The sequence below is a fragment of the Amia ocellicauda genome, chromosome 14 (genome assembly GCF_036373705.1).
Source record: "Amia ocellicauda isolate fAmiCal2 chromosome 14, fAmiCal2.hap1, whole genome shotgun sequence".
Lineage (NCBI taxonomy): Eukaryota > Metazoa > Chordata > Actinopteri > Amiiformes > Amiidae > Amia > Amia ocellicauda.
The window spans coordinates 10,534,528-10,558,727 of NC_089863.1; the positions used below are offsets into that span (position 1 = coordinate 10,534,528).

The window sequence follows — 24,200 nt, forward strand, 5'->3', positions numbered from 1 at the left end:
ATGGCTTTTGCAACGTCTTCAAAATCTTCCTCTAGATATGCTTTAAATACAAACATGGCCTCAGCCAGTTTCTCAAGGATATCATATTTCAGTTCTTTTGTCACTTTGAGATTGGTTTGGTTGCATCCCTGACATACAACAGCTTACCTTGATGGAGTCTATAATCAACATCAACAGAAAATTTGGGAATGTCAAATACCTGTGGCCACTGAAAACTTCTATCCAGAGAGGAGTTGGACAGGATCTCAGTGTCTGCCTGGCTGCATGTGTCACTACATGAGTCAGTTTGTGCAGTGATTGGTAGCTCAACCACAGGGATGATTTTGATGGTTGGCTTTTCTGGGAGCTCAGAGAGATCTGTAAGGTTACACAGTTCATTGTTAAATTCAGGATCTTTGTATTGTAAGGTGAAGCTGTAGTTTGCTTGGAGAGTGCCTTTGAGCCAGCCAATCAAATCTTCAAGTGTGTCAGGTCGTGTTGTCATGTCATCTTTCTTATATCTCCCTCGGAGACAATAACCCTCATGGTTAATTTCTGTTGCACAGCCATCTGGGAAAAAATGATAGACAGGTATTTAGCAAATAACATATCGTCTCAGTGTTACCATAAGTTCTCCTTGTACCCTGTATGCTGATAACAGGAGGACATCATTCAACTCTGACATCTTAACCACACACATGGAGGGGACATCACTACAGAGAAGTTGGAAAGATCTCAAATGCTCACAGTACCAAGCTGTCATTTTGTGGCAGACAAACAGAATGTCTGTGTTAGCTGTAACAATCTTTTAAATCTGGGCAAATTCAGGGAGACCTAAGCATGAGCCAGTAGAGAGTATCATGCCTGGATGATGCTTTATTCCATGTACACAGATGACACATCAAGAACTGACCCTGGCTTTGTAATGTTTTGAGTGATTACTCTGAACATTCAAAGGGAAAGAGGCAGGCAAAACTGGGGTAACCTTTTTCATCTCAACCGATGGTCTGAAAAATGAGCTGCAGTCAAGATGGTAACTGACTGCTTTCTGGTGTTTGGTAGCAAGTGTCATGGCAACATTTTTGAAATTGTGAGCATTGCGAATTGCCTTTTTAAAAGAACTTATGCTTCCCCTCGAAGCGCATTGTCCTAACATCAGACAGGGGACCAAATGTAAGACAACTCAGCTGGAACAATGCCTTCCAAGATATCATGTAAGATGTCAGGAGGGTAACCGGTGACCACATGAAAGTGCTCGAGATTCTCAGTTAAAGGACATGCTCCTTTCACACCATAGGTCCGACTCAATCCTGGGTCCTCTCTCACCTCCTGCACCTGCCTATCATGGGAGTCTTTGTCTCTGAGTTGAAAGAAACCAGAACATACCTCTTGTTGTTGAGCGTCACATTTGCTTGCCAAATCTGCAGAACCTGTCAACAGTGAAGCTCTCCAGGAATCCTGCAAGGGAGTGGGCACCAAGATTATCAGCGGCAACATAAGACTGTGCCTTTCACACTTGCACCGAGTTGCTCCAGGTAAACACCATTTTGCTCCAATGACTTTAGATCATAGATAAGAGGTTGCAGCACTCTTGCATAACCACACTCTTTGACTGTGGAGGTATTGCATAGTAGAGCAAGCTGGATTGAGTTAAGGGTTGACCTATATTTTGCAGGTATGTTGGCAATGACCCAGTATACTGCACACATTTTATGTTTCAGCTTTGATGTTCCTAGAGGATTGGCTACTTCAAAGTCGTCAATGTAAAGGCCAAGAGCAATTGTGAACTCATCCCTTGCAAGACGAGAGTTTTCATTAAAGTACTGGCCATCTACATACGATCTGTATTCCTGTAGGACATGTACTTTTTCTGAAATAGCTTTGTCTAACACGTCAGTTTTGTTAAGCAACTTCTGGAGCATGTGAACAATGGGGACATATGCAAGTGGTTTTTTGTCCTTTTCCACAAAATATTCTATGGGGTTTACCAGTGGAAACACTCTGTGTACATAGGCTGCTCTCCTTTTAGCAGTTCCTAAGGGTCCATCTTTGGCACAAAATGTTGTCATGTTACATTCTGACACGGCACTTTTAACCTCTCTCACGACTGTTTCATCCATGTCGGCATAATATTTATTTAGTACGGCCCTCAATCTAAGTGTAAGTGGCTCTGACAGCTTATTTATTAGACAAAGCTGTTGTATTATTTCTTGCACAGCACTCTCTGGTATGTGCAGAACAGTTTGGATCTTTAACAGAAGAGATGCTTAGTTGTGCTCAAGCTGTTTTTCTAAATCACAAAGATCATTCTCACTGTCTCCTTCACTCGCCTCTTCTAACTCCTCCATATCATCATGTGACATTTGCTCTTGTGCGGCATCACTGTCATGGCTTACATAATAACCAATGATTTCTGACTTGAACCTCTTCCAGTTCTTATCCTTACGTAATTTACTCTTGTGCGCTTTGAAAGTGGAGCAGACACTGCTTTCAAAGTTACAGGCTTTATACGGACACCTGACTTTTAAGTGTGCAGTATGCAGGTGAGTTAAGTAGTCAGTCCCAGAACAAGACTCAGCAAACCCACATGACGGACAGCAAAACTTAACTGGGAAATCTACACTTGGTTGCTGATCTGGAGTTTGGTGTGAAGGTGGGATAAGTGTACTATTAGTGCATTGAGTGATTTAAATGTACATAGACAATCCTGATGTAAACAAGGAAATGGTTCCGTTCTTGTGTTACTTCCATGTTTTAGCCTATAATGTTTAAATAGCTGTGATCACAGTTAAGAGGGCAATACTTACACTTCCAAAGCATGTGACCTGCAACACAATAAAAACAAATAAGAGACAAGGAATTATAGTTAAGCTAGTTTTTCACAACATATCTATATTTTGTATTTATTTTGTATTTTGAGACTGTTGCTTCAAACTGGGTAATGTTAAGGCCATATGACAACGTTAAGCTAATGTTCCCTAAGCTACGTGATGTTACGTAATGGTAGTGAATATGGTCGAGTCATCTTAACGTTACAATGTCATTGCTTTGTCACATGCATACAATTAGCCATTTCGCCAGCGTTTAATGAACGATGCGGCTCAATGGCTGACACTTTGCACGGCGCTGTCTTCTGCAACATACGGAGCCCAACAGGCTGCTATTCGTGTAACTGCATTGCTCGGCGAAGATGCAGCAAATGAGTCCATACGAACCCGCTGCTGTCCTGAAGGGTTTGTGCATCAATGTGCTTTGCACTATTTGCATATTTAACCGGGTCCATTCAGTGTAGTTCGCTAAATTGGCAACACTGCCGCATATCGGCCCGTAACACATGCGCACTGCGCGTTTACTCGCTCACCCGGCTCGGACGTGTTACGTGAGTTGTGCGTAAAGCGTGACGGCAAAATGGCTTCTGGAAATCAGCGATATATACACTCACCTAAAGGATTATTAGGAACACCATACTAATACTGTGATTGACCCCCTTTCGCCTTCAGAACTGCCTTAATTCTACGTGGCATTGATTCAACAAGGTGCTGAAAGCATTCTTTAGAAATGTTGGCCCATATTGATAGGATAGCATCTTGCAGTTGATGGAGATTTGTGGGATGCACATCCAGGGCACGAAGCTCCCGTTCCACCACATCCCAAAGATGCTCTATTGGGTTGAGATCTGGTGACTGTGGGGGCCAGTTTAGTACAGTGAACTCATTGTCATGTTCAAGAAACCAATTTGAAATGATTCGACCTTTGTGACATGGTGCATTATCCTGCTGGAAGTAGCCATCAGAGGATGGGTACATGGTGGTCACAAAGGGATGGACATGGTCAGAAACAATGCTCAGGTAGGCCGTGGCATTTAAACGATGCCCAATTGGCACTAAGGGGCCTAAAGTGTGCCAAGAAAACATCCCCCACACCATTACACCACCACCACCAGCCTGCACAGTGGTAACAAGGCATGATGGATCCATGTTCTCAGTCTGTTTACGCCAAATTCTGACTCTACCATCTGAATGTCTCAACAGAAATCGAGACTCATCAGACCAGGCAACATTTTTCCAGTCTTCAACTGTCCAATCTGCAGATTTGGCTGCATACCTGGGTTGTAACGAGTGGTTATTTCAGTCAAAGTTGCTCTTCTATCAGCTTGAATCAGTCGGCCCATTCTCCTCTGACCTCTAGCATCAACAAGGGATTTTTTCGCCCACAGGACTGCCGCATACTGGATGTTTTTCCCTTTTCACACCATTCTTTGTAAACCCTAGAAATGGTTGTGCGTGAAAATCCCAGTAACTGAGCAGATTGTGAAATACTCAGACCGGCCCGTCTGGCACCAACAACCATGCCACGCTCAAAATTGCTTAAATCACCTTTCTTTCCCATTCAGACATTCAGTTTGGAGTTCAGGAGATTGTCTTGACCAGGACCACACCCCTAAATGCATTGAAGCAACTGCCATGTGATTGGTTGGTTAGATAATTGCATTAATGAGAAATTGAACAGGTGTTCCTAATAATCCTTTAGGTGAGTGTATATGTGTATTTACTGCTGTATGTATCCATCCTTATGTCTCTGGAAAACTATTGGCTATTTTGCTGTGAGATCGACGATCATATACTATACAGGCAGTGACGCAGCCAGGAATATACGCATTGGAAATCTTCAGATTTTGACTCCAAAACATCATATGGGGACAAATCATCCGGTCACAAATCACTCCGCCGACACTATGCTGGCAAAAGATGCGCTTTCTGGTGGAGGATTTGCGCCCCTCCTAGAAATGCGCGTCTTCATTGAAATGAGCTGTTTCCTCCGCTGATGAGTGAGTTTCTTTGAATACAAGTCTCTTGATCAGTGACATCTCCATACATTAGTGTGAGTCCTTATGTAGGAACAGCAGCCCATACAGTGCGTCTCCTGTCATAGTGCAGCACATATGTGTTTCAGTTTCACACACTAAAGCATCGCTGCCTGCTGCTGTCATGGCTGGTATGGTGACTGGATGGCCAGCTTGGCTTCTTCTTACAGTGCTTTACCCCGAAAATAACACCAGTGTCAGAGAGCAGGACACCCAGCAACCAACTCCTTAAGAGCAACAAACACAGGACACATGATGGCTGACAGCTGCACAGCGAGCGATGCTGAAACACAGTTGAGCTCACCGAAACACATTCATGAATAGGAAGTCGACCTGTTAATTACTGTATTATTACTGTGAAAAAGCATGTAAACAGCTGTGAATACTTGTTTGACATTATTTTATTGTGGAATCTGTGGCCCTTTCATCCATGCCGAAGTTCTGGTTGCTGATTGGACATTTAATTTGTGTGAAAACCGGTGTGAAAAATGCTTATACTTTTGTTGAAATAGTCTTTCTTTTGGGACCTAAGCTAATGGTTTGGGATATTGTGCCCACCAAACCAATTGCATTGATTGTGAAAAACCCTTGTTATTGTTGCAAACACAATGCTCAATAAAGGAAGACAACTAGATGAAACAGCAGCAGACATCTGGAAAGTAATACTTGTATTTTATGTATTTTTTAATAAATACCATGTCTACGTGCTGTAATATGTTTTATGCATATTTTTTCAGAATGTCCTGGCTTGTACTTTTGTAAATCAGGTCACCCTGTGTTTAGACAGTGCAGAAATACAGCAGAGTGTGAAGTTGTTTAGCTGAATGACGTCATAATGAAGGAAGACGCTTGTGCGGTAACCTGGCAACCCGGGCCGCCGAGGCTGCGGATCTGATTCTGCGCAGAGAACAGACGACCGACGAGCTGCAAACATGTCGCGCTTGACTGCAATGAGTGACGCAGACCACCAGAGGCACTGCCGAGCCGAATGTGAGTCAGCAGAGAATTGAATACTAATTTGCCCAATAATTAGCAAGGAAGACAGTAAAAGTATTTTGAAACACCAGCGCACTGGCTTACGAAACAACTGTTCATGTGGTCAAAAGAGCAATATTTACTGATGCATATCTCACGCACATATGTACATACATATGCATATTTGATATGTACATATATCCATGTGGATCAATGATTCACTTCTGATTCTGTGTAATCCATCATTTAACATTTGTGGTAAAATCCTTGCATTCTGTTTGTATTTTCATTTCAGTTGGTAAGGTATTCCACAGATGTGTGTCTTTATAGAGAGAGATGATTGACCAAAAGTTGTTTTACGTTGTGCCACTCTGCAGTTGCCCTTCACCAAGCTTCGTGTGGCAACTCGACTGGGATCCTTGGATCCATACTGTAATGCAATAAGATTGTTTTGAACTTATGTTGTAAGTCGCCCTGGATAAGGCTGAAGGAGGACAGCAGCGACCCCCTGAGCAGATGGTGAGTGACTCTGTAACCCGCTGCGGCTGTCTTTGAGCTCCACTGTGGGACTTGTGTGACCATCTCTCTCTCCTCTCAGTAGGCGGAATCACTGCGACCGTGACCGAGGAGGTGGTGGCAGCTGGTTCAAAATAACGGTGAGTAGAGCAGAGCAGTGTAAGTTATTGTGTGGCTGTGTGAGCGACACTGTGTGTGGGTGACTGTGTGTATGTGTTGCTGTGCGCTGACCGTGCTGCTCTCTCCGGCTCCAGATCATCTGTAGGGAGAAGTACGACAAGTCGTTGCTGCTGACCGCCCTGCGGGGCCTTTGCACCGTCCCCTTCATCCCAGTACAGGTGAGTCCCACTCTCTCTGCCTGTGTATATATCTGTGACCCAGGACAGCACAGCGAGGCCCGTGACTGAAACTGATGTCTGCACCATGTGACAGAGGAGGAGGTGGCTTTAAAGCGATGAATACAGCTGTTCTCTGTGTGTGGGACTGTGTACTGACCTCTCTCCCTCCCTCCCTCCCTCCCTCTCTCCAGTATCACTGCAAGGATAATAGGGTGGTGTTCTACGTGGATGACGCCTCCACAGCCAACGCGCTGTGCAAAGTGTCCGGCAAAATCACTGCCACTGAGGGACACAAGGTGAGCAGAGCTGTCTCTGTCTGTCTCTCTGTCTGTTGGTCTCTGGGTTAATCCTAAGGGTTAATCGGCTCAGGTGTGTCACCGCTGTGTTGCTCTGCCTCCCCGCAGGTGTACATCGTCATGAACCGCAGCCCCCCACCCCCCAGCGTGCTGAACAGACTGAAGCCGGAGCACCTGGAGCAACTCAAGGTCAGACGTACACTAAAGCATACAATACAATGTCATAGTAGATGTGCGACTGCTCCTGACGCAGGCCTAAGACGGCCGCCTTTGACCAATTGACTCTCTCTCTCTCTTTCTCCAGCAATGTTTGAGTAAGCGTTTTGATGCTTCCCAGCAAGCTCTGGACCTCAGCAGCATTCGCACTGACCCGGGTAAGCACATGCTGTCACTGCCCACTGTCTCACTCTCTCACACTGTTACTCTCACAGTCACACTTCTCACCCACCCCTGTCTCTCAGACCTGGTGTCTCGGAATATCGAGGTGATTCTGAACAGGACGTGCGGCATGCAGGACATCAATGACATCATCGAGGAGAACATCCCTGAGGTGAGCCATAGCATCCAGCCTGCACTGGGGACACGGCAGTTTGTGGGGTGGGGTGGGTGTGTCCTCGAGAAGCAGGAGAGGAGAAGCAGAAATCCTCAGCTGACAAGGATGGGGTCTTATTAATCTTCCTTCCCTCCCCTCAGCTCCTCTCTCTGAACCTCAGCCACAACAGACTCTACAAACTGGACGAAGTCTCTGAGCTGGTGAGAAAAGTGACCAACCTGAAGGTCCTCAACCTCTCTCACAACGAGGTAAGAGTCCCACCCCTGAGCTGCGCCTGTCCAACCCCGAGCTGCGCCTGTCCACACCTGCCCACTGACTACATACTGCCCCTCTCTGTCCTGTCTGTCCCCGTGTCCAGCTGAAGTCAGAGAGGGTTCTGGACAAGGTGAAGGGCTTCAAGCTGGAGGAGCTGTGGCTGGAGTACAACCCCCTGTGCGAAAACTTCAAAGACCAACCATCCTACATCAGGTGTGTGAGAGTGTTTTGCTCTGTGGCTGTGTGTGTGTACAGGTTTTCGTGATTTATGGGGACTTTTTTTTAGGTTACAAACTGGTAATTACTAGGTTATAAATGTGAAATGTGGGGACTTTGTCTAGAGTCCCCATGAGTCAAATTGCTTAAAAAACATACTAAATGATGTTTAATTGAAAATGCAAAAATGCAGAAAGTTTTTTGTGATGATTAGGTTTAGGGGATAGAATCTATAGTTTGTACAGTATAAAAATCATTATGTCTATGGAAAGTCCTCACAAGGATAGAAAAACAAACGTGTGTGCCTGTGTGTGCGTGCGTGTGTGTGCGTGCGTGTGTGTGTGTGTGTGAGAGAGTGTTGCTCTGTGGTTCTGTAGTCACACTGCTCTGCTCTGTTTCCCTGTCTGACAGCGCCATCAGAGAGAAGTTCCCTCGACTGCTCAGGCTGGTAAGATATACTTTCGTACGCACTTCTCATATAGTTTCTCTGACGCTGGCACACATACAACCACACGCACACTAACTTCTCTGTCTCTCTGTCAGGATGGTCATGTCCTCCCCAGACTGGTTACATTTGAGATTGATCCCCCAACCAAACTCTCGGCCTGCAAGGTGAGTGACAGCCGCCCACGCTTCCATGCCCCCTATAAAGATTACAGCTGATGTCCCCGAGTGAGGACGGGTTTGCCTAACACTCTTCCCCTCTCCCTCTCCCTCCCTTTCCCTCCCTCTCTCTCTCTCTACAGGGCAGTACTTCTGTGGGTAGGAAGGTGAAAAGAGTGATTCAGCGCTTCCTGCAGGAGTGAGTGACTCAGTCAGATAGTGTTTGTGTAGCTGTTTGTGTTGGTCTTTATATCAATGTCCTCTCTCTGTCTGCTATTATTATTATTATTATTATTATTATTATTATTATTATTATTATTATTATTATTTTCATTTCTTGGCAGACGCCCTTATCCAGGGCGACTTACAACATAAGTGCAAACAAAGTGCAAAAATACAGTGAAGTACAAGGCATCAATCATTACAAATTCAATTTAGCTAAAACAGCAATTCAGAATAATACATTTTACAAGTTCCAGTTTACAATTTACACAAGTACAGTAAGTGACTTCCTACATCCTGGACGGTGAAAGCTAAGTTACAGACAAGGGCTATGGGAAAGGGAGCAAGGATTATTAGAGTGTAATGTGTCTGTCAGTCTGGTTTTAGTGTGTTAATATGTCTGTCTGCTATTGCAGTGTGTTAATGCATCTGTCTGTCTGTCTGTCTGTCTGTCTGTCTGTCAGGTACTACACAGTGTACGACTCGGGGAACAGATGGCTGCTCCTTGAGGCGTATCAGGACGGGGCCACCTTCTCCCTCAGCTACCCCTTCTGCTCTCAGAACCCCTACAGGTACCACAAGAGTGTGTGTGCGACTCTGTATGTGTGTGTCTGTCAGTGTGTGTGTGTCTCTGTGTGTGTCTGTCTATCAGTTGACTGTGGTCAGGGTGACAGTGCTGACCCTTCTCTCTCCTGCTCTCTTGTGTACAGGTGCAGTCTGGAAGGTTACAAGACCAGTTCCAACGTCAAAGAACCGAAAGACCCCAGTGAGTGTGATTGTGCTGGAACACAGAAAGTGCACAGGCACTGAACACACACAGTCACTGAACACACACACACACACACACATATAGTATACACACTATAGTACAAATGGTGTGCGCAGTGAGGTGGACTAATGTGCGCCCCTCTAACATGTCCCTCCTGCCCCTCCTGCTACAGCCTCGTGGTTCCACCTGCAGAAGCAAACACGCCAGGGCGTGGTGGCCCTGCTGAGCGAGCTGCCCAAGACGCAGCACGACCCCAGCTCCTTCGTGGTGGACGTCCACACCAGCACTGTGAGTGTCCACTGACCCATGTGTCTGCGTGTGTCTCTGTCTGCCTGTCTCTCTCGCTCTCTCTGGGTGTCACAGTATGTGTGAGAGAGAGGGAGTGTTTCAGTGATTGATGGATTGACTGTCTCTCTCTCTTCCAGAAAAAGATAGTGTCCTTCACCGTCACTGGAGTGTTTAAAGAAGGTGAGTGGGGTGGGGCTGGACAGTATTCTGCTGAGCTAGACTACAGAAAATTGCACTAGACTATAGTGGACTAGACCGTTTGAAGGAAGATGGGAGGATTCTACTATCCCACAGTATCTGGCACTGACTCTCTCTCTCTCTCTCCTCTCCCTCTCTCAGTGAACGAGAAGTCTGGAGACTCAGTGCGCATGTTCTCGCGCACGTTCATCACAATCCCTGCAGCAAACTCTGGGTAAGAGCTCCACTCATCTCTTCACCTCTGCCTCTCATCCCCCCATCCTTCACTCCAGGCTGTGAATAGTGAATGATGAGCTCTGGGTCTCTCTCTCTTCGTCTCTCAGGCTCTGTATTGTGAACGATGAGCTGTTTGTGCAGAATGCGAAGCCGGAGATGATCAGACGGGCGTTCGCCACGTTGGCCCCCCCACCACCCAGCAGCTCTGTGCCCAGACTGACCGCTAAGCAGCAAAAGATGCTGTCCATCTTCTCCACGCGGTCCTGCATGAACCTGGAGTGGTCACAGAAGTACGTACTGCTGGACACTGCTGACTGCACTGACCGCTGCGCCACATTGACATTTGCAATAGTGTGTGTTAACAGCACTGTGTCGATTATATACAATAGTGTGTGTGTTGTGTGTGCCAAGTCTTGTTAACAGTAGAGATTGTGTTGCAGGTGTCTACAGGACAATGCGTGGGATTTCAACAGAGCCTCACAGATCTTCACCCAGCTCAAGGTCCGTCTCTCTTTTACACTCGCTCTCACTTTCACTCACCCACTTCCTCTCATACTCTCTCTTGCTCACTCACTCTCTTTCTCTTCAGGCTCAAAGGAAGATCCCAGATGTGGCTTTCAAGTGAAGAGTGTGATGGAGAGAGAGAGACAGATGCAATGATATCCCTGCAGTGAAGATCCCCTTTATGAAGACCCTCTCTCTCACTCCTTGTTGTTTTTATTATGGACCTTTTTTATGTAATATTTTGATCCCTTTTCCCTGCTTTGATACTCTCATAGAAGCCCCACTGCACCCCCGACCCCTCGGTGGGTCTCTGTGCATATATTACCCTCAGCAGTGTGTATTGTGTTAAGTTGGCTGCACTAAACATAGCAGTGTCCCGACACAAAAAACAGAAATGTAGGACACAGGAAGGAGCAGTACACACAAAGAATACCCTGTCTGTGGGCCAAAACTGTCACAGAGAGGCACATGTAAGAGAATGTCTCCATCCCGGTGGGGAGAGAAGGACAGTGGCAAAGTGAAAATGGCAGTGGAGGGCAGCAGGATTTTTCACTACAATGACAAAGACAGATCAGTCTGTTACAAACCTTCCATTACCAACTACGACACTAAATAATTTGTGGGTGGAGAATCATAAAGAGCTTATGCAATCAAATCAGTGGTAATAGAATAAGGAGACACAATGTACACACAATATGTACGTCTCCTTATTCTGTGACCACTGATTTGATTGCATAAGCTCTTTATGATTCTCCACCCACAAATTATTTAGTGTCGTAGTTCGTAAGGGAAGGTTTGTAACAGACTGATCTGTCTTTGTCATTGTAGTGAAAAATCCTGCTGCCCTCCACTGCCATTTTCACTTTGCCACTGTCCTTCTCTCCCCACCGGGACAGAGATATTTTCCTACGTGTACCTCTCTGTGACAGTTCTGGTCCACAGACAGGGTATTCTTTGCATGTGCTGCTCTTTCCTGTGTCCTATATATGTTTTCACATTTGAAACACTTATATTTTGATTTGATCATATATTACTAGTTGTTTAGTGCAGCCAACAGTAAAGAGATATACTATACACTATACTGTGTGACCCCATAGGATTTTGCTTTCTCTTTCATCCACTAGAGTAAAAACAGACTTTTTAGGAACAAACATATAGAGTATCCCACAATCAAATCCAGACAACTCCCTGAAAATATTTAAAATTAATAAAGGTCCATTTCCCCCTACAATTGTGAAGTGGTTTCATGAATTCTCAGGACACACCGATGGAGCAGTAACAAGTTTATTACAAGAGAACAAATACCGGTTAAGTCAGAGCTCTCCTCTCACAGGAAGTGAACATATCTAAGGATGGGATTGTGAGAAGCCATTTTTATCTTCAGATAGACAATAGGTTACAGTCTTATCTAGGATTAGACAGAAAATATAGGAGCATCTCAATGAAAACCATATTCTTGGAGCACAGGCTATTCAAAGGGACTTAGATAATATTCAATTGTGGGCTGACACCTGGCAGATGAAATTCAGTTTGGACAAGTGCAAGGTATTACATGCAGGTAACAAACATGTCCACTATAATTACACTATGGGAGGAATAGAACTAGATGAAGTAACGCATGAAAAAGACTTAGGAGTCTATGTGGACTCCTCACTTTCTCCATCCAAACAGTGTGGGGAAGCAATAAAAAAGGCAAACAGGATGTTATGGTATATTGTCAAAAGTGTAGAATTAAAAACATGGGGACTTGATTCAAGTTTTCAAAATCATGAAAGGCATCGATCACATCAGACCAGAGGAGCTTTTCCAGATCAGCAGGGACACACGCACCCGGGAAACAAATGGAAATTGGGCTTCAAGGCATTCAAGACAGAAAACGCGAGACACTTCTTCACACAGAGAGTCGTCACAATCTGGAACAAACTCCCCAGCGATGTGGTAGAAGCTGAAAGTTTGGGAACATTTGAAAATAGACTGGATAGGATCCATAGATCACTTAGTTATTAATGAACACCAAACGAGTACGATGGGTCGAATAGCCTCCTCTTGTTTGTAAACTTTATGTTCTTGTGTTCTTAAATTGGGTGAACGTTGTAGGAATTACACCCATTTTTATATGTGGTCCCCCCAATTTTAGGGGCTCAAAAGTACTTGGACAAACTAACATAATCATGAATTAAATTGTGAGTTTCAATACTTGGTTGCAAATTCTTTCCAGTCAATGACTGCCTGAAGTCTGAAACCCATAGACATCACCAGATGCGGAGAAAGATTGTTTCCTTTCAAATCCATTGTGGTGGCATACAGAGCCAGAATGATGACAATGATGTCACTGTCCAAATATTTATGGACCTAACTGTTTGTTTGTATGATTTTATATACAGTACTGTGCAAACATTTTAGGCAGGTGTGAAAAAATCTAAATCAAATCCATATTTGGTGTGACCACCTTTTGTTTTCAAAACAGCAAGATATCTGAAATAGAACAGGAAGTCAATTTGAGATATCTCAATTTGACTTCCTGTTCTATTTCAGATATCTTAAAATAGACAGGAAGTACACACAAAACATACAGCATTTTCACAGGAAGTCAATTTAAGATATCTTGAATTGTATTTTGACACATATGTATTTTTATATGTGTGTGCCTGTGAGTTTCCTCTTGGTCACCACAACTGCCAGTCCTCCTTTGGGAAAAGATGACTAGTGCACACAGATGTAATCCCACAATATCCAGAAAGAAATTGAAACAAATTAATAATAATTTTAATTTTAATTTCATAATTTAGTCGCTTGATTCAGACTCCCACATCTCTGTGTGGACAGAAATACCTGCACTAACTTCTCCAACCCTTAAGTGCTTATTGTACTGCACCCTCAGCACACCAGAACCATCACACTGATGGAAAAACAAACAGCCAAGACAACATTCACATCTGTGGTGCCCTGCATTTGTTACAATCTGGGTTTGCCGAGTGCTTTTCAGTGGTGGGTTGCGTTTGCACTGGCAGGGAACCAAAGTGTGGGTTACTGCCATTTCACAGGAACAGATTCCTCCCTTCCTCAACCACATGTTCTCTCCTTCCTCCCTCTCTCCCCTCTCTGTTCATGCTCCCCTTCCCTTTGACAGAAGGAAGGTGATTGTCCCAGGGTTATTATTATTATTATTATTATTATTTTTTTTTTCTCACCAAACACCCTTATCCAGGGAGACTTACAAACATAGGAGCATTATAAAAGTACAATACAGTTTAGAATTTCAGCTCAAAGTATAATAAAAATTAGTTCAAAATTACATAAGTGCATAAGAGAAATATAACGGCCTACATCCTAGATTTGTGAGCTAATAATTGCAGACAAGATGCAAAGTAATAGATCAGGGGAAAGGGACATAGGAGTAAACAATATCAACAACATGAGTGCTAGTAAAGTAAACATGAACAACTCAACTCATCAGTGAGGAATATGTCAATTTTAATAAATACTACAATGACACCAGAAACAAAATTGACCCACAATCTTATGATCTTCATGTGATTTTCCCAGCTGTGATCTACATCATTGTGTTCTGCCTCGGCCTGCCTGCCAACTGCTGGGCCCTTTACAGGCTGTACCGCCTGTTCCAGTCTGGCAGCAGGGTCTCTGTCTACATCGTCAACCTGCTCCTGGCAGACCTGCTCCAGCTCGCCACCCTGCCCACAATGATTTATGATGTCCTGAATAATGTATTTCCTGGATATGCCAAATTTAGAAATATCATTCTTCTGTTTGTTAGTCAGGGATCAATTGCTTGGTTCCTGGTGCTGGTCTCCCTGGAGAGCCCTGGCCAGAGCTGCCTCAGTGCCAGACACAGAGAGGAGGAGGGCTGTGTGAATGGTGGCCTTCACCCTGCTCATATTCACTGTGGCTTACAGTACATTTTGGGCCACATTTCTCATTAGGACAGCATCAGATCATGTTTTTACACTTTCCTTATCTCTGCTCAGTCTGACTGTGGTCCTGGCCCCCCTGCTGTGTCTGTTCCTCAGGGAGAGCCCCAGAGACACAGGGGACTGTGGGACTGAGCAGAGAGACACAGGGGAGGAGGAGATGGTGAGTTAAGCTGTATCCAGTGTCTGAAAATATGCATGTTAGTTAGGACAGGGATCTACAACAGGAAAGGTAAATGGGAATCCAGGAATAAAACTGTGTGATACACTGTAGGTTTAGAAGTGAGAATGGTGTTAGATTTACTTGTATATTGCAGACTTTTAGAATCAGTTCTTGCAATTCTAAGCTTCTTGCGGATGATTCACATTGTCTATGATACTCATTAGTTAACTTTTAATACATAATAAAATAAATGGTTGAATGTTCAGCATTTTTTTATGCAGTTTTCTTTGTTGTTAATTTTTTGTTAATCTTTATTTTGAAATATATTGCTGGTATGACCAATATGTAATAAATCCCTTGTTACTCTGATTAAATTAACTTGACCCAGAAGATCCGAGTTAGCATTCTCACAATTTATAAAATTCTCAGTTGAAATGCAACCAGACCAATAACACTGAATCCAGTGCTGGGTTCGCTGCCCTGAACATCTCACAGTTTGAGAATGGGAGGATAAAGAACGGCACCAGGCTGAAGAAACAATACAATACAATACAATAACGGTCAAACGTTTTAGAACACCGCCATTTTTCCAGAGATGGTACAAAGGTTACCAAAAACTGAAAAAGAATGTACATTTCAGAGTTATATACTGTGTTACTACACCCTCTTAAACATTATTTGTCAGTGTTGCATGCAGCTCCTGTGCATAGAAGTTACACTGTATTCCTACAATGCACACATCGCATTTACACATCAGAGAATGCTTCACATTGTTATAAAGCTGAGAGTCTCAGCTTTGATGGGATACCAAACACTTATGGGATGGCAAACAACACAACAGTGAAGAATACATATGGGATTAAAGAAGTGCGCAGATCTGGTGCCCTTTTAAGGGTACCAGAGGGGTATGTCAGCTTAAGGAGTTAAATTTTCTTGAACAAATTGATTCCATGATTTATTTTTTCATCTCAAATTGTTTAGTTGTTCTATACTTTAATTTCATTGAGACATTAAACTGCATACAGTGAGGGAAAAAAGTATTTGATCCCCTGCTGATTTTGTATGTTTGCCCACTGACAAAGAAATGATCAGTCTATAATTTTAATGATAGATGTATTTTAACAGTGAGAGACAGAATAACAACAAAAATAATCCAGAAAAACGCATTTCAAAAAAGTTATAAATTGATTTGCATGTTAATGAGGGAAATAAGTATATCAATCAGCAAGATTTCTGGCTCCCAGGTGTCTTTTATACAGGTAACGAGCTGCGATTAGGAGCACTCTCTTAAAGGGAGTGCTCCTAATCTCAGCTCGTTACCTGTATAAAAGACACCTGTCCACAGAAGCAATCAGTCAATCAGATTCCAAACTCTCCACCATGTCCAAGACCAAAGAGCCGTCCAAGGATGTCAGGGACAAGATTGTAGGCTGGAATGGGATACAAGACCATGGCCAAGCAGCTTGGTGAGAAGGTGACAACAGTTGGTGTGATTATTCGCAAATGGAAGAAACACAAAATAACTGTCAGTCTCCCTCGGTCTGGGGCTCACCTCGTAGAGTTTCAATGATCATGAGAATGGTGAGGAATCAGCCCATAACTACACGGGAGGATCTTGTTAATGATCTCAAGGCAGCTGGGACCATAGTCACCAAGAAAACAATTGGTAACACTACGCTGTTAAGGACTGAAATCCTGCAGCACCCGCAAGGCCCCCCTGCTCAAGAAAGCACATGTACAAGCCCGTCTGAAGTTTGCCAATGAACATCTGAATGATTCAGAGGAGAACTGGGTGAAAGTGTTGTGGTCAGATTAGACCAAAATCGAGCTCTTTGGCATCAACTCAACTCGCCGTGTTTGGAGGAGGAGGAATGACCCCAAGAACACCATCCCCACCGTCAAACATGGAGGTGGAAACATTATGCTTTGGGGGTGTTTTTCTGCTAAGGGGACAGGACAACTGCACCGCATCAAAGGGACGATGGACGGGGCCATGTACCGTCAAATCTTGGGTGAGAACTTCCTTCCCTCAGCCAGGGCATTGAAAATGGGTCATGGATGGGTATTCCAGCATGACAATGACCCAAAACACACAGCCAAGGCAACAAAGGAGTGGCTTTAGAAGAAGCACATTAAGGTCCTCGAGTGGCCTAGCCAGTCTCCAGACCTTAATCCCATAGAAAATCTGTGGAGGGAGCTGAAGGTTCGAGTTGCCAAACGTCAGCCTCAAAACCTTAATGACTTGGAGAGGATCTGCAAAGAGGAGTGGGACAAAATCCCTCCTGAGATGTGTGCAAACCTGGTGGCCAACTACAAGAAAGGTCTGACCTCTGTGATTGCCAACAAGGGTTTTGCCACCAAGTACTAAGTCGAAGGGGTCAAATACTTATTTCCTCCATTAACATGCAAATCAATTTATAACTTTTTTGAAATGCGTTTTTCTGGATTTTTTTTGTTGTTATTCTGTCTCTCACTGTTAAAATACATCTATCATTAAAATTATAGACTGATCATTTCTTTGTCAGTGGGCAAACATACAAAATCAGCAGGGGATCAAATACTTTTTTCCCTCACTGTAGGGTCCCAGAATATTAAAGGGCCCCTAAAATATGACTTTTTTTTTTTTTTTTGCAAGCTTCCCTAAAAATGTGAACTAGTGTGGGAGGGGGCAGGTCGGGTGCAGGTTACAGCGGTGCTGCTGATGCGAGAGAGCGGAGGTGGAGGGAGAGATGACATGTTTTAAAAGAGAGTACCCATCAGGTCCAGAAATGAGGGAACAGTAGTTAAAAGGGTCTATGCTATATAATTGACTTTGAGTGTTCGGATATTGTCACGGCTGGTGTTAATGAGCTATTTTAATCACTAATTGTTATTATAATTATCTTTCACTGGATTTAAAATGGTTGTGTGAATTTCTTTTTGAATTTATATTTTTTTATTTTGGGTTTAGATTTACTTTCATCTTATGGTTTGATTTCTTATTCACTTCATCATTATTATTACGATTGCTTGCATGTGTGCCTTATTATAATTTGTTTTCCTTTGAGCAAATCACTGCTGCAAAACTCACCTGGGTCCACCTGCAGTCCATCACCAAGCATCCTCACTCAATCCTGCCCTGGGAGGAGGAAAAAAGAAAGTGTCTGATACGAGCAGGGAGATCTCCCCATATTGGAAACAGGACAGCAGGTGAGCCGACGGCATAGAAGGGCAGAGAGAAAGATGCGGTGTTTAGCAGAGAGGGACAGATTCCTCCAGAGGCTACCGTGAGAGCACTTTGAGTTTCATTTTTTCCATGGAGTGCTGAAGCACAGAGAAGCTTAAGACGCCAAGCTGCCGGGTTGATTACCTGCCGTTCTCCACCTCTCTCTCTTCCTTGGACTATAATCTATTGAGGAAAGACATTGAATATAAAGAAACAGTGTTTACATACGGGACTTACTAACCTGGAGGCTGTATTGCTGTGGGGTGTTTCTCGTTGCAGTCGGCAGGGCGGCTGGAAACCTGCAAAGAGAGACCAAGAAGATTAACATTGCATTTGGCCATGTATAGCCCCCTGAGGACATTTCTACTCACCTGACAAGAGCTCCTACAACAGCAACTATAACAGGATGAAAATACAAAGTTATTCTAGCTGACATTATTTGTGGCTTCAAGTGAATTAGTTTCTGATAGTAATTAGATCAATACTGAGATTGTACATCTGGTTTCTTCTGCTGTGGAAAAACATTGAGAATCTTATTAATATGTATTGAGGAACAGTGTGTTTTGCTAGAAAAACTAAACTAAAATTGCCTTCAATTAAAAGGGAAACTAATAGAAGCAAAAACCTTAACCTAATGAACAAGAAATGCATGAAAAAGGAAAACAAATGCTAGTAAAAAAAAATAAAAAATAATAATAATTAATAATATATATATATATATATATATATATATATATATATATATATATATATACACATATACACACTCCACACTGCTTCTCAATAAATATTAATAAGAATCTCAATGTATACAATCACAGTATACATTGATCTAATTACTATAATAATGCTTTTTGGTGAGAAACAGATTCATTTGTAACAAAACAGTGTCAGCTAGAATAACCGTCTTTCACTCCTTCTTACAGAGCTCTCGTCAGATGAGTGGAGACGTTCTTAGGTGAGCTATACATAGGTGAGTACAATGTTAATCTTCTTCCTGGTTTATCTCTTTGCAGGTTTCCAGCCACCCTGCTGACTGCACAGAGAAACACCCCACAGCAACGCAGCCCGTAATATATATATATATGTCTCTCCACAATAGCTTGTAGCCCAGAGAAAGAGAGGGAGGAGAATGGCATCAATTCATTAAGGCAAGTTGGCGTTTTAAGCTTCTCTCTGCTTCCACACTGTGGAAAATAACAAAACTGAAAGTGCTGTCATGGTAGCCTCTGGAGGACTGTGTCCCTCTCTGCTAAACACCACGTCTTTCCTGCTGCCCTTCCATGCTCCTGCTGCTCCTGCTGCTCCTGCTGCTCCTGCTGCTCATGCTGCTCATGCTGCTCATGCTGCTCATGCTGCTCATGCTGCTCATGCTGCTCATGCTGCTCATGCTGCTCATGCTGCTCATGCTGCTCATGCTGCTCATGCTGTCCCATTCTACCGCCTCCCCTCCTGTCTGCCAGCCTGTAATCCATAAATCAGCTCACCTGCTGTCCAATTTCTAATGCGGTCAGATCTGCTGCTTTTATCCTCTCCCAGGGCAGGGTAATTAAGTGAGGATGCTTGGTGATGGACTGCAGGTGGACCCAGGTGAGTTGTGCGGCGGTGATCCGCTCAAAGGAAAACAAATGATAATAAAGCACATGTGCAGGTAATATGAATAATAAGTAATAAGGATAATTTGTGTATAAAAACAAAACCACAAAGTTGAAGGAAATACAAAATACAACAAAAAGGGAAAATATAAATTCAAAGAGAACCTACACAACCATAAGTGAAAATCAAAAATAATTGTAATAACATAATTAGTGATTTAAGGAGCTCATTAACACCGGCCATGACATAAGCATAATACTTGTGTGTCACGCTGGTGCTGAAAGCTGTGATGTTCAAAACAAAGCTCAGGCTTTTCTCTTGCACACATGGTGTCCCTTCAACCCACCTGCTCAAGCAAACCAACCAGAAGACATTAAATCGAGGTATAAGGTCACAGAGAAGGACAGAGTCAATCCTATATACTCCAGTAAATGGTGTAAATGATAACACGCCCATTTCCAAATGTAAGCACACAGTTTATGTGCAAATGCTATTGTCTGTGATAATCGTATATATCCCATATTGACCACATTTAAAAAGTGCAAGATAAATGGTCAGTTTATTGTGGGTTTCAAGGTAACATAAGTTCCTCATGTGTGCTTCATCATTAATGGCAATGTTTTGTTTCCTATTATCATTATATTCTCTTTATTGTTGTGTGTCTGTTGTGCACTGTGTTATGGCAAGCCAGATGATCATTTAGAGATCTTTAATTAATTTAAAGATATCTTCAAATCATTTAGAGATATCTTCAAATAACTCCAGATATCTTTAAAAAGGACCTTATTTAGATATCTCTAAATGATAATTTGTCTTGCCATACTGTGTATTGTACATCATGTTGTAATCCTAACTTTATAAAACACTTACATTCATGCTTTGTAGCTCCATCAATGACGTGACAAACCACTTGATAAGATCAATAAAACAAACTATTATATTTTGGTTGTCACCCTGGCTAAGGCAGTCTCCTAAGAAATAAAAAATAATAACAAGGCTCAAGGCAATCCTTTGCCCTTTGGATGGTTGTGGGAAACAGCAGCTCTTCCTGAGTGCAATCAAATAAAACCATGTAAACCATGAAGGTAATTTAATCTGTGACTCAAGCATATTGTCTAAAGTGAGGTCAAAACACACGTCAAGAATATGTATGATATATTTCATGTAAATATGATGCATATAAGTGTATGTTGCCAAGGAGTTTATGAAGAGAATGTCAGGGGAACTTAAACAGTGATTTTAGTAGTGGGATTTTAAAATGTCATAACTTTGTGAGGAATTAACATATTTTAACAAATTATATATAAAGCAATAATCCAGCTCAAATTAGATGAAGTAATAATCTCATTTTAGAAAATGTGAAGTGACGTGCTGGCCCTGACCATCCATGTGGGTGCCTGTGGCATTGTGGGAAGAAGAAGGGCACTCCCTGACCACTTACTTGAGGGCCTGGGAACAGACGGGGAAGGCTCGGGTACCCTGGAGCCACATGCCCCTGCCCTCTGCACTTGGATACTGGAGAACCTTTTGAAGAAGTGAATTACACACCTAATGTGTAACCACACAATAAGTACGATCATAATGGCTCTCTCTGAAAAGCCATTTCAAATGATCAGCACCCTGTGGTTTTGCAATGAACCTAAGAAAACAAACAAAAACCAAGTGTGCCTCTATGTATAATTATGATGCTCCAGCTCATACAAGTGGTGTGTTGCTCTTACAGTGATTCTGTTTCCAACTTCCTTCAACCAAGAGTGTAATCTGTCCCAGCTGGTAAGCACCTCACTCCCCTTGCCCCTGCAGCAGAGCACACCTCTTCCTGCCCTCTGAGACTCTGAGAGGAGGGAGCACCTGGGTGGACGTGCCTGAAGCCTGAAGCCACCGCAACACCTGTGGTTTATTTCAGATTCTTTAGGATACAGTTTAATTGACCTTTAATAACTTTAAAAACTGAGGTGGTGGAATATTCATAAAACATTACTTTTTTACGAAAACTCTTAGACCTTGCTTTTTTCTTAATACCTGTATACATTTAGTCATAAATGGCTGATTTCTCTGATTCAATTAAATTCAATCCTTTTTGCTCATGAGAGATTATATCATTGTCCAGAGAGGAAGCTAGAAGCCTCAACTCCTCCTCCCAGATCTGTCCTCCACCTAGACTGAGCAGAGTCTTCATCAGGAAGTGACCGACACACAACAGACTCAAATTCTCATTTCTGGTGCAGTATTAATAGTTTAAATAACCAATTGCCTTCAGAAGTCACATAAATAGTTGAATAGAGTCGCAATTAAAGTGCCACATGTTGTCAGATTAAATACACAAGCTATACAAATTTAATAGCTGGAATACTGCTCTGTTGACAAAGTGTTTGGCAGAGCTGAAAGCCAGGTCACTGTAGGTATCAATGGATATTTGGACTAGGTTGTGTATTAAGTGTAAACATAATATGAGGCTATATTTATACATTTACTTTTCCAGTACTTTATTCATTTAGTAACTTTAGCTGCTGAAAACCTACATGCAGTTTATATGCAGACTAAATAGCAAACCTACTACACAGACAGACAGCATTGAACTATGAGGTTTTCCTTACATGGAAAAAGTTGTCAGAAAACCAGTTCAAGTTTGACTTGAGGAATCAATGACATCACTGCATCTGACAGAGCGCACCCCTTCCCTTTGAGCATTTCTATTGAGCAATAAGCCTTAGTATAACAGTATAATGTATAATAGTCTACACAGCAGTATTACTTGAGGGAACATATTTCTCATATTCAGTTGCATCGCACACACATCTGTTTAGCTGTGGCTCTGTGTAGATCCTCAGAGCTGAAGCATTGCTGTTGAATGAGGCTGCAGTGTGTTGTTCTTAACCAGCTGTGATGTCATGTTGGGAGGATCTTTTCACAGCCCTAGGGTCTGAGGCTCCACCTGGCAGCCCAGCAGAGTGTTCCCAACCTGCACACACTGGGTCACATCGAGCCCTGAAACACAGCATGCATTGTTACTGCACTGAAATACAGTATTGGTACACAGTCAGTGTAATATAATACAGCAGAGAGACAACTGCAGTTATTCCACTGTAGTACATTACTGACACACTGCAGTATTACTGCAATACAATACTGACACACTGCTCTTGCACTATACTGTAATACAGTACAGATTGTGCACACTGGCAGTACATTCACACCTCCTATAAAACTGTTGTGATGAGTCAATTGCTTACATATGTATTTACAATCTTTGTGGGTTTGTGTGCCTTTAAGACAATTACCTGAATTCGGTTTCAGGAAGTCTATAGAAGCCTACATGTGGTAGAGAAAAGGGGGGGCGGTTCTCTATGGTGCCGAGAGGGAGGAGAAGACCTGGTTGTGGATGTGTTCTTCGTTGTCGCAGTTTTGAGACAGACATCATTTAGAAGACATAGAAGACGGACCCGACTCTACTCTGGTTGTATACGACACTTCTTCTGCTCCTGCCATTGTGACGGCTTTTCAGAACACATATGTGATGCTGCTATTTTGTGATACTGTTGTGTGAAGGGACGTGGCGAATGAAGATCGTCGTAGCACCAGGATGGCTTAAACTCTCTGTATTTGTTTTAGCATGGATTATGTGGTTTATCTGTGTAATTAACCTGGGTTGTCTTTGTTTGGATGTCTACTGTATAGTGATTGTGAAAATACATATGTGTAACATTGCAGGTCTGATTGCTTACGGTGTCCATATAATGTCATGACATACCATTAAAACAGAGGTGTACATTTCCGTTAAGTGCTAATCTGTTTTTTTGATTGTATTTCTTCTTTTGATCGGTTCGTAGTTTTATATTTAGATAGGGGATTTTTGGAATATATTGCTTTTCATTGCTTTCTTTTGGAAACTATATGATTCCATTAGCACTTTTTCTACATTGCATGTTGCATTGGAGTGTTGGTCTAGTAAAGAACATAATGCTTATTTGAATGTGATTCTTTTTGTGCAGTTGATAACTATTCCTGATACTGTTCTGTTGTTCTGGATGGTTTGTATTCCATGGATTATCGACTTATTACTTTTCTGGGACATGGATGAACTCTTCAATGGACACTTGATGAATAAGTGTATACTGGACTTGCGTGTGTTGTATTAACTCCTTGGCCTGTTATTGAATTCACATTATATTGATAAAGATTAACTATGATATTGTGGTACATGTTGTGTTGGTCTGATGTGGGGCTATGTTGGCACAGGGTGCAACTGCATTATTATTGGCTGATAGGCAACGTGGTGTATAGGGGTGTCCTGGCTGTGGTTGTGTTGCTTTGTGGCGGGTATTGCCCGCCTGGCGCCCGAACAATCATTTTATTAAACACGCCGTCATACTGTGGTTAATTTTTAGGTATAAAAATCCTGTACATAGAGTAAGTCTTTTGGGCCTGTTGAGAAGTATTTCAGTGTAACATTTTTCTTCTATTCAGTGTCAAAGCTTTCCATCCATATAGATTTTCTTGTGTCTTCCAATCCCT

General features: G+C 42.7%; 2 protein-coding genes and 1 long non-coding RNA gene across 3 annotated transcripts in view; 2 read left to right on the forward strand and 1 right to left on the reverse strand.

Moving 5' to 3' along the window:
• Positions 1–5,760: 5,760 nt before the first annotated feature.
• Positions 5,761–6,621, forward strand: LOC136768018 (uncharacterized). Its single transcript, XR_010821936.1, has 3 exons — positions 5,761–5,833; positions 6,417–6,474; positions 6,589–6,621. It is a non-coding gene; the product is annotated as an uncharacterized LOC136768018 (long non-coding RNA).
• Positions 6,622–6,889: 268 nt separating this feature from the next.
• LOC136768016 (nuclear RNA export factor 1-like) lies at positions 6,890–11,253 on the forward strand. The gene is made up of 17 exons (XM_066722074.1): positions 6,890–6,968; positions 7,077–7,157; positions 7,273–7,342; positions 7,430–7,518; positions 7,662–7,769; positions 7,880–7,989; positions 8,404–8,440; positions 8,536–8,604; positions 8,739–8,794; positions 9,282–9,389; positions 9,528–9,583; positions 9,759–9,874; positions 10,012–10,054; positions 10,214–10,286; positions 10,396–10,578; positions 10,729–10,789; positions 10,878–11,253. The coding sequence occupies exons 2-17, from the start codon at positions 7,089–7,091 to the stop codon at positions 10,911–10,913; spliced, it is 1,284 nt and encodes a 427-aa protein (XP_066578171.1). The 5' UTR covers positions 6,890–6,968; positions 7,077–7,088; the 3' UTR covers positions 10,914–11,253.
• Positions 11,254–21,752: 10,499 nt separating this feature from the next.
• The window catches only part of LOC136768669 (von Willebrand factor A domain-containing protein 5A-like), a 50,752-nt gene continuing 48,304 nt past the window's right edge, over positions 21,753–24,200 (reverse strand). The window contains exon 20 of the mRNA XM_066722971.1: positions 21,753–22,673. Within this exon, the coding sequence (XP_066579068.1) occupies positions 22,594–22,673 (80 nt within the window). The 3' untranslated portion in view covers positions 21,753–22,593. The remainder of the gene's footprint in view (positions 22,674–24,200) is intronic.